General features: G+C 42.2%; 2 protein-coding genes across 2 annotated transcripts in view; both read left to right on the forward strand.

Annotated features, from left to right (window-relative positions):
* The window catches only part of exd3 (exonuclease 3'-5' domain containing 3), a gene marked incomplete at both ends in the record, with an annotated part of 37,774 nt that extends 36,090 nt beyond the window's left edge, over positions 1–1,684 (forward strand). Inside the window, 2 exons of the mRNA XM_083902299.1 lie at positions 488–554; positions 1,332–1,684. Coding sequence (XP_083758425.1) covers positions 488–554; positions 1,332–1,684 — 420 coding nt within the window. The remainder of the gene's footprint in view (positions 1–487; positions 555–1,331) is intronic.
* Positions 1,685–10,510: 8,826 nt separating this feature from the next.
* Positions 10,511–12,157, forward strand: nrarpa (NOTCH regulated ankyrin repeat protein a). The gene is made up of 2 exons (XM_083902212.1): positions 10,511–10,641; positions 10,839–12,157. The coding sequence occupies exon 2, from the start codon at positions 11,341–11,343 to the stop codon at positions 11,677–11,679; it is 339 nt and encodes a 112-aa protein (XP_083758338.1). The 5' UTR covers positions 10,511–10,641; positions 10,839–11,340; the 3' UTR covers positions 11,680–12,157.
* The last annotated feature ends 5,486 nt before the right edge of the window (positions 12,158–17,643 follow it).

The raw sequence follows: 17,643 nt of genomic DNA on the forward strand, positions 1-17,643 counted from the left end.
TGTTAGGGGCCGGCAAACGACAGGTCACTAATGTCCCACCGGGGAGACCTTTGCTTTACTGAGGAGAGGGAGAAGGACGGCACGGACATGTGAAAGTTACTGAGGCGTAGCTGCTGTCGAGACACACACTCACTCACACACTGATTTGATCTTTCGCTAACACTTAGGCCCCTTCACACCAAAGCAACAAACGGGGGGGGGGGGGGTATGTTTGCCATCAGTCTGAATGGGTCAACACCGAGTTATCTGGCTCTGTGGAAGTAAAACACTAGTTAACCCTTCTCTGAACTGAACGTGAAGGTGGTTACCACAGTGTTATGGACATCTTCATCTCAATATGCTGCAATATGTGTGATGTGTCTGAAGCCCGACACACACCAGCCGTTCCACTCTCAAAGAAGTAAAAATACATATTTCATCTGTGAAAGCTCTTGAAAACATTTCTTCCAACCTTGGATCTGACGACTGTTTTCACCTCTTTGTGCAGGCCTGTAACAGTGACCAGTACGTGGCAGTGCCCAGGGAGGACATGGTCAAGATGCTCAGGCAGAAAGGTCAGCACAATTTTCTCTTGACATTGGTCGTACTGCAGAGGCTTCATACCATACGACTTCATTTCTGTTGACGTATAGAAAAAAAACAGTTTCTGAAAGCTGAGAAGTTGGAAAAAGCCTGTACGTGGTTTCAATATGTGTTATACTGTTGAAATTTCAAATTTAACACGCAAATCTCTGGTGTTTGTGTAAAACTACAGAGTTTTTCTTCATTTTAAATCATTAACATGCAGTAAATTGTAAATAACCGCCACATATGGAATGTTATTCTGGAAAAATGTGCAAAAGCACTTACTCACAGGACTATTCTGGCCCTTTTATGGTTCAAATAATTACTCCATACAAACCAAAGGTCCAAAGTCCATACGGACATTTTGAGGTGTAGGTGTTAAAGGGTTAAAAACACTCCTGGCTCTGTTTTCATTTAGAAACTCCTGAGATCAGTTTCAGTAAAGATAGGCAAAGTCTGAGACCTTTAGAAACGATGATGCTGTTCCCGTCACTGACTTCCTGGTTGATTCTCATCAGCCACGACTGTCTTAGCTTTTAGCAAACAAAAAAAAGTGCTCAGTTTCAGTTTTACCTCGATCTCAGGTCTAATTAAAAAAAAAAAATCCTTGCTTACTTATTCATCATTGTTGTATTTCAATAGAAACTAATCTAAGCTACTACAGAGCAGAGACTCAGCTTCCTGTTTACAGGATGTATTTACATGCCATTAACCCTACTTTTTTTAAGAAGTCACTAAATGGTCATGCTCCGTCTGTCTGTCTGCAGGATTCCTGCAGGATCCAGACACCAACACAGACCACTCACAACAGGAAGAGGAGAACTGCGGTGACATCTTGACCACCGGCGCGACCCCTGGACTCCCAAGGTATGCCCCTCAGTGTCGCTGGGCCCTCCTTTCAGAGCTGGACCCCGACACCCTGACCTTTCCCGGGGGGGCGCCCGTACAGCTCCACACCGTGCCGCCGACCCTCCTGCAGAGGATAGCGCTCTTCTATGTGTGCACCAGATGTGGCAAGGTGTTCTGGGAAGGCTCTCACTTTGGCCGCGTGCTCTCCATGTTCCAGGAGGTCCTGCAGATAGCGGACGGGGACGCCGATGCGGTGACACAGCACGGCTGATATAGAGATACAGAGTTAACGGTTAAGTTTTGCACACATTGCACACAGCTGTCCTGAAATGCAGTTCCTTATTCATACAGCCTAATCAAAAACTGTTTACAGCCTGCTGGATATTATTAGAAGAAACAGCAGTTATGTTTTCTCTTAATTTGTCATCATTTTAATAAAACAGCCTTAAAGACTGTACATTTAGGCTCAGATTATGTGTCTTCAGTAGAAGAACCCTTTATATCTGTTGTGTTTATATTTATTTTATTTTAATTTTTAGTGATTATCACATTTTTATAACCAGTAACATTGTGATTTACAGTTTAAAAGTTCCTCAACAGAACACTTAAGTTTAATGCACTGATGTTCCATCTGTTGAATCATTCTTTTTTTTTATTGCATTGATTTAAAAGCTTCTGTTTAGACGATGTCAGCTGTAGTGCGTGCTGTATTTTGTCGTGCTGTATAGCTTCGCGCCCGGTGATAACATGTATATACAGTATGTTTTTAATTAGTTCGGTGAAAGATGGATATGTGTCAATAAACTTTACGTTTTGATTTCATTTATGTAGTCATTTGCAGAGAGTAAAAACTCTATGAGTGGACAGACTGATGAGATCATTTTTAAGCTCCACTGATGGTGTCTGTCTGTGTGGGGGTTTTCTGCCTCGAGGCTCCAGAGCTGGCAGGTCACAGAGTAACCCAACACACACACACACACACCACCTGAATCCATCCATACTTTCTCATACCTTCCTTCCCTTTACTCTCCCTTGCTCATAAATCCCACGGTGGATTTGTGTAATTGCAGAAAATGAGACTGCCTCAGAGCATTTGAGGACGTCGTGTGTGGAAAAAATTCTACACAAGCGTATGCGTTTTTGTTCGAGACGGCAGCGGAGAGCCGGGTTTGAGTCTTTTTAGCGCTCTTGAAACCAGATGTGCACTCTGTGTTATTTTACTGATCGCTTAACTTTCGTGAAACACAGAGTGTTTTCAGGTAAAGAGTAAATCTCAGGATAATCTGCCAGCACTGGACAACAAACATTTGCTCCTGTTTAATCTTGAAGGTCTTGAAATAAACTTTTTAACATTTATCCACCAAATAGTGCAGCTATTTGTCGTTGTAACCAAAATGATCAATCTTTACTGCCTCACTTTTTTTTTTTTTGTATAGTTATCTGGCACCTAAAGGGTGGAGCTGGATAGATAGGAGCCTGTTGAGCGGTCGATAGAGAAGCGTCACTATTGGGCCGAATGGAACGGGAAAACACAAATTATTGTCGTCAGAATTCGGAATTTCGGTGTTCCTAGTCGGAATTTTCAACAGGCACACCCTCTCAGGTTGCATTTCCAACTCAAAAAAGTTGCAGCAACCTCACAAAACCCCCGACCTAGGATTCCAAAATGACTGTCGATAGTAAAAACATCCTGCTACTTTTTACTGTAAATTCATTTGCCCACATTGTATCGTGCAATTTTCCAACACATCTCGACTTCTCAAATAACTCACCCAGAATGTGCCATATACTGTGTGGTACATGCTATGATATGCTATTCATGTAGCTACCCATTGCTCAATGGAAACACAGCTTCAGTGAAAAAAAAAAAGGTCTCTAAATGTTGAATCAGCTGAACTGAAGTCGAAAAAAATAGGCATTGGAGCTTTTTTTCTTGTTGAGGAAAGTAATGTTACACCGCCCATAATGCAGTCATCAGTGGAGACATTATTAAGTATTGTCATTTCTGAAGAATAATGTAACAACAGTGGGCGTATGTGGCCGTGTGACGGTGACGCTCACTGTTCATTGTTCGGTGTTGGAGGCGAGACGTGTGAACCTGCTGATCCCTGCGCTAACATATCTCACATCTATAGGTTGTCGCAACTCAACTTTGTCTCGGGGAAACAAAAATGTCTTTTATATTCGTCCTGTGAAAGTATGACGGGTTAAATCACGATTCTTAAATGTCAAATAGACTGGACTGCGATGGTATTCAGACAAATTAGAGGCGTCAGTGGCAATTTTGTTCCACTAATACAACAATTTGTTGTCGCTGACATCGACCGATGCATAATCGCAAGCTTTGGTTGGCATATTGTGACATATCTGTCCTCTCATTCAGCACGACTCTATGAATATTAATAAGTTGTACGTTAACAGTTATCTGCAGCTTCTTTACAAACAAATTAGTTTCACTGGTGGAGTTAACCTGACCTGGAAATCAAGGTCATTATCAGAGGTCGGACAGAGTGCACAGCTTCATTACTTGAGTAAAAGTACAAGTACATTTTCTAAATATTGCATTACTACTGCCACAGTTCTTGTTCCGTCTCAACTTAATCTGACCATGGAGTTTTTTTTGTTTTTTTTTATAGAAGAAGTAACGGGTATTCACTGTTATGGATAGAAATGTATTGGAGTAAAGAGTACAATATTTGCCTCTCAAATGTACTCGAGTAAAGTCATGAGTACTCCCCAAAAATGATACTCTTGTAAAGTACAGATCCCTCAAAATTGTACTTAAGTACTGTACTCAAGTAAATGTACTCTGTTACTGTCCGGCTCTGGTTATTATAGTGAATGAAAGCTAACATTGAAAAAAAATGTTTTGTTAACTGAAAACCTTAAACTTAACCCTAAACACGAGAGAAAAAAACAAACTAACTAACACTGAATAGTGTGTTCATAAAACTAACTAAAACTAACTAAAATTGTAGTGAAAATTTATTTTTTTCCACAATTTTGAAAGGTTGGATTTGACACACGATAGAGACACAATACTTATCACCTTTTTCGTTACCTAAAAAAACTCAAACTAACACTGAAACTAAGTAAATCTGCTCTAAAAACAAAACTAATTCATTACCGTGATAACCATGCAGGGAATCAGAGTGGGTTCTTTTGTTTTGATTTGCATGTGAAACACTGGGTTATTAGCAGGTCTGGAACCATACTATGTTCCTCCTGATTTCTTTAAATATCAAAAAAAAAAAAAGGCGTGCACACACAAACACCACAGGTGTTCTCCACCGCACACACACACAGAAGTGTGATGTTGTTTGATGAAAGCCTCATAATAACTGATTCATCTTTCACAAGAATTTAATATCGGCAACTTTTTTTTAAAATAAGTGATGATGAGAGTTCAGTTCTGTTTAACTGACTCATGCATGTCAGGAAAGCTGATCTCCAGCTGTTTTCAGTGATTCCACATCCGACTTCCAGGTGTGAGAGGAAGGGGGGGGGGAAGTGGCATTCTCACCCAGCATTTGGATGTTTTTGTTTTCTTTAGTGATGTAGCTGTATTTATGAGTGGTCCTGTCCCTGTACTTTGCTCTAACATACATACACAGGAGCACAGAAAGCATCCTGGCTGGCTGCCACGGCTCTCTCTTTTTTTTTAAAGAATACAGTAACATTAAGCTCCCTGTAAGTATTTTTATTGCTCTGAATTGAGTCGAAACCCAAGCTCCCAAATAAAGGCCCCCTCTGTTTGGCCTGTCCCGTCCTGGTCCGGGTGGTCGCAGCCCCTGCCTCTCTCTCTCTCTCTCTCTCTCTCTCTCGCTCTCTCTCTCTCTCTCAGAGAAGAGCGCGAGATTTCTGCTGCAGCACCGTGTTATTTGATCCTTGCTCTTTCTTTGCTGGGAAGAAAAGCTCGCCTCTTTCCCACGCTCTGAGGACACGTGGTACCCGGAATGAATTGGATGCATAGGCCCCGCCCACTCGGTAAAACGTCATCTCTCTCTCTCTCTCTCTCTCTCTCTCTCTCACACACACACATTCTGTCGCTCTCTCTCTCTCTGGCATGAATGATAAAAAATTATTTTTGCCAAAGCGCGTAATGATGAAAAATAGACATTTTTACATGACAGCTTCACATTTATCTTGTGCTCTGTGTACGTTTTTTTTTTCTTTCTTCCCTCTTTCTCTTCCCGGACTCCTCCTCTAAGTCTCCAGCGACATGCAGGCTCACAACATCCCAGGCTGGGACGCGACGGTACGGGGAGAGGCTCCTCCTGGCTTGTCTGGCTCAGGCTGCTCGGCTCCAGGCGCCAAAACGCGTCCCTGCGCGCACACACACGCAAAAAAAAAAAAAAAAAATGACTCCGCGTTCTTTCTTTGTTGCTGGAAACAAAAAAACAGGAAAAAAACAACAACACACGTTTTGTTTATCAACACGCTGCAAAGGAATGGAGATACGACTGCACAGATACAACCAGAATAGACGCGTATTAGGTTGGCGCACCCTCTGTGCCCAGGTCACCCAAAAAAAAAGTGTCGTAACAGCGTGCGCATTTACGCAGCTTGGAATGCGTTTTTGGTCCTTCAGAAGTGAACTTTTTCTTCTTCTTTTCCTTTTTTTGTTTTTTGTTTATCTGACACGAGTAGCGTGGTAACAGATACTTAAGCATAACTTATCTGAAATCAAAGTATTTGATTTCTCAACAATGTTTCTGGTTTGGAAACTTTCCAGACAAACATTAGAAAGAGACAGGAGCCAGGAGCTGGGGGCGAGAGACAGGGAGACAGAGAGAGAGTTGGGGTGGGGGTGGTGTTGGAGGGGTGGGGGGTGGTACTGGAGCGCAAATGCCACAGAGTTTGGGGGAGAAACTCATCCCCTCGCAGAAACTTTTGGCTCCTGCGGTCTGCGCAAATGTTTTCCAAGTGTCCAGACGCACTGTAGCCAAAGCTCTGATAGCGGACAGATGTTTCTAATTTTCTCGAAGATGTTCTGCACCATTCAGTAACCTTAAACACACACATACACACACACACAGGTCCGCGCAGCTATCCTTTTAAGGACTAACCCTGCAGTGACTTCCATTCATGTGGCAGCCTAAAGAAAGCACTATCCCTTAACCTTAACCCTGACCAGTAAAAACCCAAACTTAACCCATAACCAAATCAAATATTGGCTCAAACGTATTCATAAATGAGGTTCTGCCTCTTTAGGACCAGCTTTTGGTCTCCATGAGGACGACTGGTTCTGACAAGGTCAATATTTATGACAGAAAAGGACCTAAGGAGGATAGAAAAACAAGTACACACCTATATATCCTGTCTAATATTACCAATAATTATCTGAAAGTAGCAGCACCATCATGCACGTTAGTATGTTACACTACAGCGTCCTCTGTGCTGTTTAAAAATAAGAACACACACATGTGCTGTGGTCGCTGCACATATTCACCACATATCTATGAGTAACTCAAAGCCACTCAACGTCCTTGTTTTGGAGGATCTGCAGCTGCAGGCCACTCATTATACAGGAACAAACAAAATCTTGGCAGAACACACACACACACACACACACACACACACACACACACACACACACACACACACACACACACACACACACACACACACACACACACACACACACACACACACACACACACACAGTCACCTGCAGATGCACCTATGACTCACAGTCACCTCTCGAAAATGTACACTAAAGTTTGGGGTCACTTATTCACCATGTTCTTGTTGTGTTTTCCATTAAAATTCATCAAAAGAGTTGCAAAATGAATAGAAAATATAGTCAAGACATTGACGAGATTAGAAATAATGATTTTTATTCCAAATAATAATTTTGCCCTTTCGTCAAAGAGCCAGCAAAACTGTTTTCAGCTGTGCTAACATCAGTGCACAAGGGTTTTCAAGGGTTTTCTAATCATCCAATAGCCTTCTACCATTAGAACACTGGAGAGATGGTTGCTGGAAATGGGCCTCTATACACCTATGTACATATTCCATGAAAAACCAGACGTTTGCAGCTAGAATAGTCGTTTACCACATAAACAATGTATAGAGTGTATTTATGATTCATTTAATGTTATATTCATGGGAAAAAAAGTGATTTTCCTTCAGAAATAAGGACATTTCTACATGACCACAAATAATGTCTATCACGCTGTATGTTAGTTAGAAGTAGGATTTTCTCTCCTTTGACTGACAGGCAGGTGTCAGGTGATATTTCAGCTCAGGTCGGCATTCAAAACCAAAATATAGCCACAGTTACAGGAACATTCAAGAGATGAAAAAACAAATATAAAACAATACGACGCAAGAGCCGTGGGGAAATAAAAAGCTTGCGGAAATGGCAACACTGTAAAATAACTCAGACTGTAATTATTTCATAAATGAGAAGTGGTTACAGTCAAGTTAGAGTTATTGTCTTTTTACCTCTGCTTCATAAAGGCAGAGACAACTTAAAAACATCTGTGGTGTCCTCTTACAGAGAATGATGTAATCAGAAGTATACTTTAAAAAAAAGAGATGAGGTGTCTTGAAGGATGAGGAAGTGCCTTTATCCCACCTATTCCAAGACCAATAAAATAATAACTTTATGTGTTTCTGTCATAAGGACAATGCTGTTTAACATGGTTCCAAGACAGACACGTGGAGCTGATGTGCGGCACAAAGAGTTGCTGATGCACAACTCAAGTCCCTATAGTTGATGCATGATAAAAAAGATGCAAATACATGCGACACACAAACGAGAAAACATCACAACAGGACATATGACAAATAACACAAACACACACACACACATAATGAGTCCAGTTATGACTTGATTTGAGCCAGATTTATTCTTTAACCTTCAAAGTAAAATATGTCCAACTCCATTACGGCCTCCTAGAGAAAAAGCAGATTGTCTAAAAACACAGAGCAGACATGTACTGTATAATTCTTTACTTCCACTAAGGAGGTGTATGTTTTTTGTTTGTTTGTCTGTGTGTGAGCTGCATAACTCAAAAAGTTGATTTTCTTTTTGAGGATGGAGGTGAAGGAAATGGTTAGATTTTGCACTCTCTCTCTCACTCTGTGTGTGTGTGTGTTTATTTTCTCACGGTTCATAATCATTTCAGTGGTAAAAGTTGACGTGGTTTTGAACTTTCAGGTGACACAGTTTTTGACTTTAAACTGAAAGAGTCTGCAGAGGAATGACTGGGCTTGAATGTGTCGATTATTTATTTATTTATTATATATAAAAGTACAAGTATATGACCAGAAAATTACTTTAGTAGAAGTTGAAGTCACTTTAAAAAGAAATAATATCAGTAAAAGTCTTAAAGTATGACATGACAAGTATCTGATATGAAATGTCATTTTTAAGGTGTTTTTAGAAGTAAAAGTATTAAAACAAAAGTGAGGAGTAAGGTTTGAGTCATTCAAATGGAAGGTTGTGGGTTCAATTCCTGGCCCTGCTTGTCTGTCCTTGAGCAAGACGCTTAACCCCATGTTGAAGTCTGTGAATGACAATAAAGCAGTTACATCAAGAGCAGAAAAATTTAGAGTTAAAGTAAAAGTTGCCATAAACATAAACAACAAAGTAAAGTACATATACGTGATTGCTGTACCGTGTATATATGTTCGTTTGCGACCTCGATTGTGTGTGATCTCTGATGCCGTCTCTCCCACGCTGACGCGCACACAGGTCGGCGCACTGTCACATACGCACACGCACACTCAGCCACAGACGTGCGCCAAATGTACAGTTCAGAGTGTGGGAAAAGGAGGACAGTGTGAAACCTGCCAAACCATCAGAGCAGAGAGCGGTTTATGAAGTGTTACACACACACACACACACACACACACACACATGCTCAAACGGAGCAAACGGCCCCGCGAGGGGCAGACATGAGTACCTGCTGCTGCGGTTTCCGCGCACATCTCGCTCCGTTTTCCCCTCTGCCTGTGCGCAAACATCACACGTTCACATGGTTCACATGTCTGCAGAGCTGCGTTCTCTTTCTCTATCTGTGTCTCTCATCATCACTTCTCTGTCCTCACTCACACACACACACACAAAGACACACGCACGCGCGCGCGCACAGGCGCCCAGTTCCCACGGTGCAGGCGGAGGCAGCTGAGCGGCGCGTCAATCTGCGCACAGCGTCACCTTTTTTTTTTTTTTCACTTGCAAAAAGGAAGTGGCGCAGGGCTTTTGTTATTTTGAAGTCCCACGTCGTTTAGTCATTTTAAAAAAAACAACTGGAATATATTCGCAGTTTGTGATTTCAACAACAGCCGCCACGGATGTGTTTTTATGTGGAGAGAAAGAGACACAGGGAGAGACCCCCGGTCCGTTTGACGGCTTTTAATCATGATGTTGGTGACTCACTGAGACTTTTAGGGGATTCTGGTGTTCAAACTTTTGGCCTCTTCCTTCTAAGAATACAACCATTTACATTTTTTTTGACAAAAACTTAAATCAGCATCTTTGTTTTATTTAATTTATGTGCCCTCTTCAACCTATTTCACCTTCTTTCATCCCAATATAATATAATAATATAGCTGTTTATTAAAGGTGTTTAAAGAAATGGATGTAAATAAAAAAGAATCTTCATTACTGCTGTATTTACACTGTGCGTAAAACCCTCGCTGCTGCAGCCATGGATTCCATATTTCCATCCTCTGTCAATGAGATTTAAAAAACTGAACTATTTTTTGTTGTTTTTTCAAACTTCTTGTTGTTGGTGTCCGTGTTCTCAGCGGTTCACTGCTCTGACAGCATCAGCCTCTGGCTTTGAGTCCACTTCCCGGGGTCGGGCTACTGGAGATCGGATATGGAGCTCACCACCACCACCACCATCATACTGCTGCGGGCGGCTTGTTTAATATTTCTGCAGCAACATTTGGCTCTCACCCCCCTCCAACCCCAACCCACCCCCCCACCTTCTCCTCAGTGGAACCTCACCACACCCCCTTTTTTGCTCTGAATTCACAGGGTCCTGGCCCCTCCCACTAGCCGAGCCGGCAGCCTATAACCTCCCCGGGTTTCCGCCCATTCCTCCACAGTTGATTCTTTGGGAAGGTATTGTCATGCATATAAAGGACGCGTAAAATTTTCCCCCAGAGCGCAGCGCAGGGCAGAGACTCGCACGGACCGCACGGAGGAGGACACAGGCAGGGCCAACACGGTGGATTTCTATCGTTTTCGTCGTCCATCTGTCACAGGTAAGGCACACAGTCTGCAGCGGATTACATTTCCACACACGATCCAGGGCGAACTCGAGCGGCGAGTGCGTGCGTAAAAGCGTGCGCACGGAGCTGCTCCGCGCTCTTTACTCTTGGATGTGTCGGAATGTGTGGTGTCTCGGGATTCACGAGGAACTTTCTTTTTTTTTTTTTCTTGTTCTTGTTGTCTTTCTCAGACACCCCTGGCCACAGGAGCAGCGACACAGAACCGGGACGCGCAGCCAGGAAACAGGTGGGACCGTTTAAGGAAAACCTGCGGGGACCCAGCACCGAGGAGGAGGCTTCCCTGTGGAGATAGTGGACATCTCCATCCCCTGCCTTAGGCTACCTGCTGCTGCTACAAAGGGGAAACTAACTCTACAGGCTCCTGGACCACTTGAGAGCCCCCTTTTAATGTTTTAGGGATTTTAGGATCTCTCAAATATTAACTTTTTTTGCACACCGAGTGTGTTATTTCCTCTATTGTCCTTTTTGGGATATATACATTAATTCCCCCTCCTTTACTAGTTCTTAAAAGTGCCTTAATAACTGGCTACAATCCAGTGCGTAACAGTGGAATTGTTACCAGACCGTAGACGCTCAACAGGGAGAAGAAGACATCATTATCATCATCATCATCGTCAGCTTTAGTGTCCAGGGCAGGATTACTGGTTCGCCACCGTTCAGCGAGCTGCAACCATGAGCCAGGGGGATGTGTCGACTTGCTCCGCGCCGCAGAGGGTTTTCCAGGAGGCGGTAAAGAAGGGCAACACCAAGGAGCTGCACTCGTTGCTGCAGAACATGACGAACTGCGAGTTCAACGTCAACTCCTTTGGGCCGGAGGGACAAACGGCCCTGCACCAGTCCGTCATAGACGGGAACCTGGAGCTGGTAAAACTGCTGGTGAAGTTTGGCGCAGATATACGACTGGCCAACAGGGAAGGGTGGAGCGCTTTACACATCGCCGCCTTCGGGGGCCACCAAGACATTGTGCTATACCTCATCACCAAGGCCAAGTACTCATCTGGCGCCCGGTGATCTGTCTCTGCTGTCAGGTAAAAAAAAAAAAAAACAACAACAACAAAAAAACAAATAAGAAAAAGAAAGAAAGAAAAAAGAAATCACAAAAACAACAACAGCCACAAGTGGGAAAATAAAACTGCAACACATGGGAAAGCCAGGCTCAAACTGCCATCATCTACATAGATGTGCCAAATTATATTAAGAAAAAAAAACACAAGCAACAACAACAAAAAGGAAATACAGAACAGGCCTGCACAATAACCTTCTTCCCTCACTGTAAAAACCAAACAGGGCTCAGTGTCTCTCTCTCTGCACTCCTGAGTGAAGCCAACACATGGTCCACACTTTTTCACATCGCGTCAACACGAATCTCAACGCCATCGCGGTGAGTTTGTTGGTACTAAAGCTTTCCTCTTGAATGTGTCTACTCTCGGTCGTGTGCTCCACTGTAAGAACAGACAGTGTCTGTGAATCAAGTGTGTGAGTGTGTGTTTGTGTGTGTGTGTGTGTGTGTTTATGTGTGTGTGTTTGGACTCAAGAGTGCAGATGGCCCAGTTTTCTTTTATTGTTTTATTATGTGCTGTGTTATTATTATTATTATTATTATTATTATTATTATTATCATCCATGACCTCCCATCATCCTCAGTTACAGTCTTTGTGGAAGAGGCGCATATTTGACCTGTTTTGCTCCTCGTTGTTCACTTGTTGTAAAATCCTTTTTTCTTTTTCTTTTTTTTTTAAGTTATTGTATATGAAACACGGCACTTGATGCTACATGGCTGCATGCTGGAATATCTGAAAGGGAAGACACATGAACAAGAGAAGAAGGGTTGCCCTCTGTTGGCTACCAGAGGTCTTATTATTTTCCTTTAAGAATCTTTTTTTTTTTTACTTTAAAGAGCGGCATTATGGCTATCCAACACGCTTTTCCAGATGTGTAATCATTATGTAACAACAACTGACTTCATCGATGTTGTGAAGTACTGTACACAATAGCTTTACTTTGTTTTTTTTGTTTGTTTGTTTGTTTTTGGTTAAGAGAAAAGTTAAGACGCGCTGTGCCTATTTTACTGCAAGCAGATCGTGCCATGCTGGCGTCCAACCTTTCAGGCCAGTGCTGACTACTTTGCCAATGGTCATTGTGTTACTAAAAAAAAAAGAAAAAAAAAGAAAATACCGCTGCTTTCGCTTTGTATCAAAAAAAGATAGATGAGAGAGGCAGAGAGAGAGAGGGAGGGAGTTGCATTTGGAAATCACTTTATAATCTCCTTTCAGTATTTTATTAACATCCTAGTCATCACTGTGAAAGCAGGCTGGGTTTTTTTTTTCTTTATTTATGAAGGTACATTGAGAAGATGCTTTTTTTTTTTTTTTTTTTTTGAGTATGTTGTGGTTCATCTTTAAAGAAAAGAAAAAAAAACTATATATAAATATCTATGAGTGTGAGAGAATATCTATAGCGTGACTCAAGCTGCTTCAGACTCGTAGTATATAAACTGTCCCCTGTGTGGAGGTAAAAACCTGCCCAAACCCCATCCTCCCTCCCTCTCTGTTAAAGCCTGTTGACCTTCAAGAGGACTTTCTCCCCCCTCCTCCTCCTCCACTCCACATCCCCACCACCACCACCACCTCCACCTCCTCTCTCCCATTTAAAGGACTTTGTTTGGTTGCCTTTTGCCAGCTACCTCGACTATAAAGTATTCTCAAAGTTGTTCAGCTGTCTCACCACTCTGCCACGTTTCTTTGTTTTGTTTTTGTTTTGGAGTCTGAAGAGATTCCCCTGTTTGTCTTGTGATCATCCACAGTATATTATTCTATACTATACTGACTCTTATTTTTGTTCTAAGTAGCCTGACAGACACAGATCAGAAGATGCAGCCCCTGCATCCTCATTGGGGACAGTTTAATTTACACACACACACACACACACATTCACACACACATACACACACACTACAACCAAACCAATTCTCAGCATGATATATATATGTATATTTTTGTCCCTTTTCTGTCTCTTTCCTCCTCTCCAAACCTCCATTTTGCTCTATTTTCTCTCTCTCTGTGTCTTCATCATCTGTTTTTCACCTTCTTTAAAAAACAAACAAACAAACAAAAAACATATCAGGCAATATTAGAATAAAACAAAATAAGGATTTGTTTCGCATGACTTATAAATGCAGGGAGTTTTATTGCACAAAAAAAAAAGAGAAAAAAAAAATGCGGAGCCTTGCGCGCCCCCAGTGTTTTTACGGGGTAACTGCAGGAGCCAAGGCTTTGGGAATAGTTACTACTACTGAGCAGGACCCTAATACTGTTGGACGATGAAGATCACATGACTTGTTGCAGGAGGCCACAGAGAAAACATAAGTTAAAAAGAGAAAATTGGTTCCTTGATAAACTCATGGCCACCCTAACATTTGTATCAATGCTGCTTGTATGTTTCATTTTGTGTGTGTGTGTGTGTGTGTTGTTGTGTTGTTTATGTCGGATGTTATTGTGTTGTACAGAAGCTTCACAGCAGCACAGGTTCACCTCATGAGAAGCTGTTGTTATTTTTTTATTATCAGAAGTGTGTGTGAGAGGCCGTTATATATTTACAGTCACGCAGACTGACAAACTCCCCCATTTTAACTCCACAAACAACAACAACAACAACAACAACAAAGCAACTGAAGCGATAGATCCACGACATCAAGGTATAGATTGGTATCAGGCAACACATGAAATATGCATCGCTTGTCTTAAACTTGATGTTTTTTTGTTTGTTTTTTTCTTTTTTTTTTTGGTTGAAATATTGCACTGATGATGACTGTTGTTGAAACGTTGGCTTTTATGTGTCGACATTAAGTTGTTTTTTTTCCCCACTTCCTCTGAATGGGTGGGGAGAAAAAAAAAAGATAAACAAACACGACAAAAAAAAAAATACTATTGTATAAATATATGCTCCAGGTGATGATGTCTAAATGTGTGTGTGTCAACTTTGTGGAAAAAACAAAGATGCGTGTATCTCTGTGATGTGGGTGTGTGTATATATATACATATGGATATATATATCGACACTGATGATGATGATGATGATGATGATGATGATGTCTCGGGGCACTTTCTTTTCTGAAGTGCTGTCTTCCTGTTTTTTTTTGAAAGGGGAATAATACATTTGATGGTAAGATCATTGTAACAAGATTAAAAATTGCACGGTTGTGTGTGGTCGCTTGGTTTTTCCAGGGTCATAACATTTATGACGTAAGGAGCCAGCTGCCGGATTGGTGTACATGAATTTTTTTTTTTTTTTTTTAATAAAAATAAAAGTGCTGACTTATTTTGGACCAAGTTGTGTTTCTGGTCTTGCTTCATTTCAAGCAAGGGGGGAAACAGCAAGAGTGATGCAGATGTTCCATCATGGTTTTTTTTTTTTTTGTCCATTTGTTTGTTTGTATTCTTTTTATTTTTGAACGTTTGTAACACTGTGATGATGATGATGATGACGACGTGACGTCATGTGGAGATGAGTGCTGTATTATTTTTGTACGTTTGTGTACAAGCCAGTAAAGAAATCATTAAACTCAAATCCGCTGTCTACGCATACGTTTCTTATCTCCAAACCACAAGTTGCATTTTCATATAAAATGTTGGTTTTGGGGAAACACCCCCAACCCCCCCACACAACCTACCACCCTCCCCTCCCTCTCTCTATTCCCTCCCTGTTTTCCAAACCGGGCCCAACCCAGATCCCCATTCTCTCCCTTTGTCATTCATCTGGCCTCATCCTTTCACTGCCGGGATAAAAGAGCCTGGTGCATTGTGGGTAGGCGCAGTTTTAAAGAAGGGTCCCCTCCCCTGTGTCTGTTGTGGGAGAGCTGGTTTTATGTTACCCCCACACTCAAAAAAAAACCTCCCCACACACACACACACACACACACACACACACACACACACACACACACACACACACACACACACACACACACACACACACACACACACACACACACACACACACACACACACACACACACACACACACACACACACACACAAACACACACACACACTCCTCGCTTGTGCACAAGCACTGCACTACATGTCAGCGCGGCCTGTTTTGCTCGACTGTTAGTATTTATGTTTTTTATTTACTATTCTTTCTCCTTACGGCGTTATTAGAAAAGAAAAAGAGCAGTGCATGTCTCCTGCTTTGCCTGTGATTGTGTTGTATGTGATGTATCCTTGTGAAATGTGCACTTTTAAGTGGCTAGTTTATGTGTACGAGGTGCTTAGAACCAGTCTGATATGAATATTGGCTGCTGTGAGGAGGGAAAAAAACAGATAGCATACATAAAATATAGACCTGCTCACGTCTATGATATCCCAGGACTGTGTTTGAGGCTTTATCTCTCCATTAGACAGACATTTCTGACTTAAAACCACACCTTGTAAGCTGCTCACTCCCTGCACCAAAGTAAAAATAATAATAACTTTGTAATCCACTGCTGCCGGTCAGTTAATTCAAATATGCAACAGTAGACGACTGTACTTATGGGATAAAAGTGTAGATTTCCGTGATGGACATTGGTGCAAGATAGTGAATATTTTACAATCCATAGCTACAAGTCATAAAAATACAATTCTAATGGCAAGAAGAGAGTAAAACTGTGTTTAAAGCCATGTTTGTTGGTTAGAGTTGGAGTGTCTGAGTGTCCTCACTAAAGAATGCTTTAGAAAAGTGTGTGCGTGTGCGTTACTGAGGAGCAAATGTCAATATAATAGTTCAGGTGAGGCCTGATGAACTTTAACAGTTGTTCAGTTTTAGTTTAATTCCTCTTCTACTTTTTTGGGGGGGGGGGAGATTTCCTCCCAAGTGTCAGCACCTGGGACTGAGTCATGTTCTCCAAAAAAATAACGATGATGATGATGCATGACTGTGTGCGAGGATCGTGGGAAAAGCAGTATGTCTTCACGCTCTTTCTACACGCCACTCCTGCACACGTTGCAGCAACAACAACAACAGTTGGGTGTCAACCTGCAGCAGTTCACTCACTGCGACAGCCTTTCATAGCATGAACGTGAAGTTCGGATTTTTTAGCTAAAGTTTGCGCGGCTATTGTTAGAGCAGCTGTCAAAAAGCCTCGCTCTCGTGTCGCGGGGCCACAGCTTGAACCATCTGTGACCTCAGCGCTGACCACATCGAGTGCGCCCCGAGCTGGTGTGTTTCTTTGTCAGATGGACAAACTCAACACCAGGAAAGTTAGCTCCTATAAAGTGCAGGCCCTCTGTGTTTTGATACCATGGCGGGCCAAACGAGCTATCCGGCTTGCTGCTTGCTTATCCCTCCCTCCCTCCTCTCCCTCCTCTCCCTCCCTCCCTTCCAGTCTCTCACTTCTGCAGGATGTTTTTGTTGAGCTGGGTTCCCATTGTTCACACACTGAGTTGGCAGGCCTCCCAGGGTTGCTGCTGGCTGCTAGGCCCCCTAATAGGTTCTTCATGTGCCTTGGCTTCCCTTGCTCGTCTTGGTCTGGCTTTTTTTTTCTTTTTTTGCATGGAGCTGCTTGCTTTCGTGCGCCAGACAATACAAGGCATTTTGGGGAGGAATTTTTTGCAGAGGAGACAGAAATATCGACTGAAGAGTTTGTTTGTCGAAAGCTGCGTCCTGGAAAAAAAAGAAAGAAAAAAAAAACCGACATCAGAAATCACTCCATTAGAGAAAAACGGGGGGGGGGGGGGGCCAAACTGGCACATACTTACATTCCTGTGTATGTATTTCACAGTTCAACTGTGTCTGGAGCGTTGATGTAACAGCAGCTGCAATCAAGAGCATCTGTTAGATTATCTTTCATCTCTGCTCAAAAGACCGTTAAGTCAGTGGCTCATAAAATATTCATCATACCCGAGCTCACATTTTGAAGGGCTACACGCCAGAAGTCTCTGCATCTTTTAGATGCGAGATTAACAGAACATGTGGTAACACGTGTAAAACACACGT

Source organism: Microchirus variegatus (genome assembly GCF_963457635.1).
Source record: "Microchirus variegatus genome assembly, chromosome: 16".
Classification (NCBI taxonomy): domain Eukaryota; kingdom Metazoa; phylum Chordata; class Actinopteri; order Pleuronectiformes; family Soleidae; genus Microchirus; species Microchirus variegatus.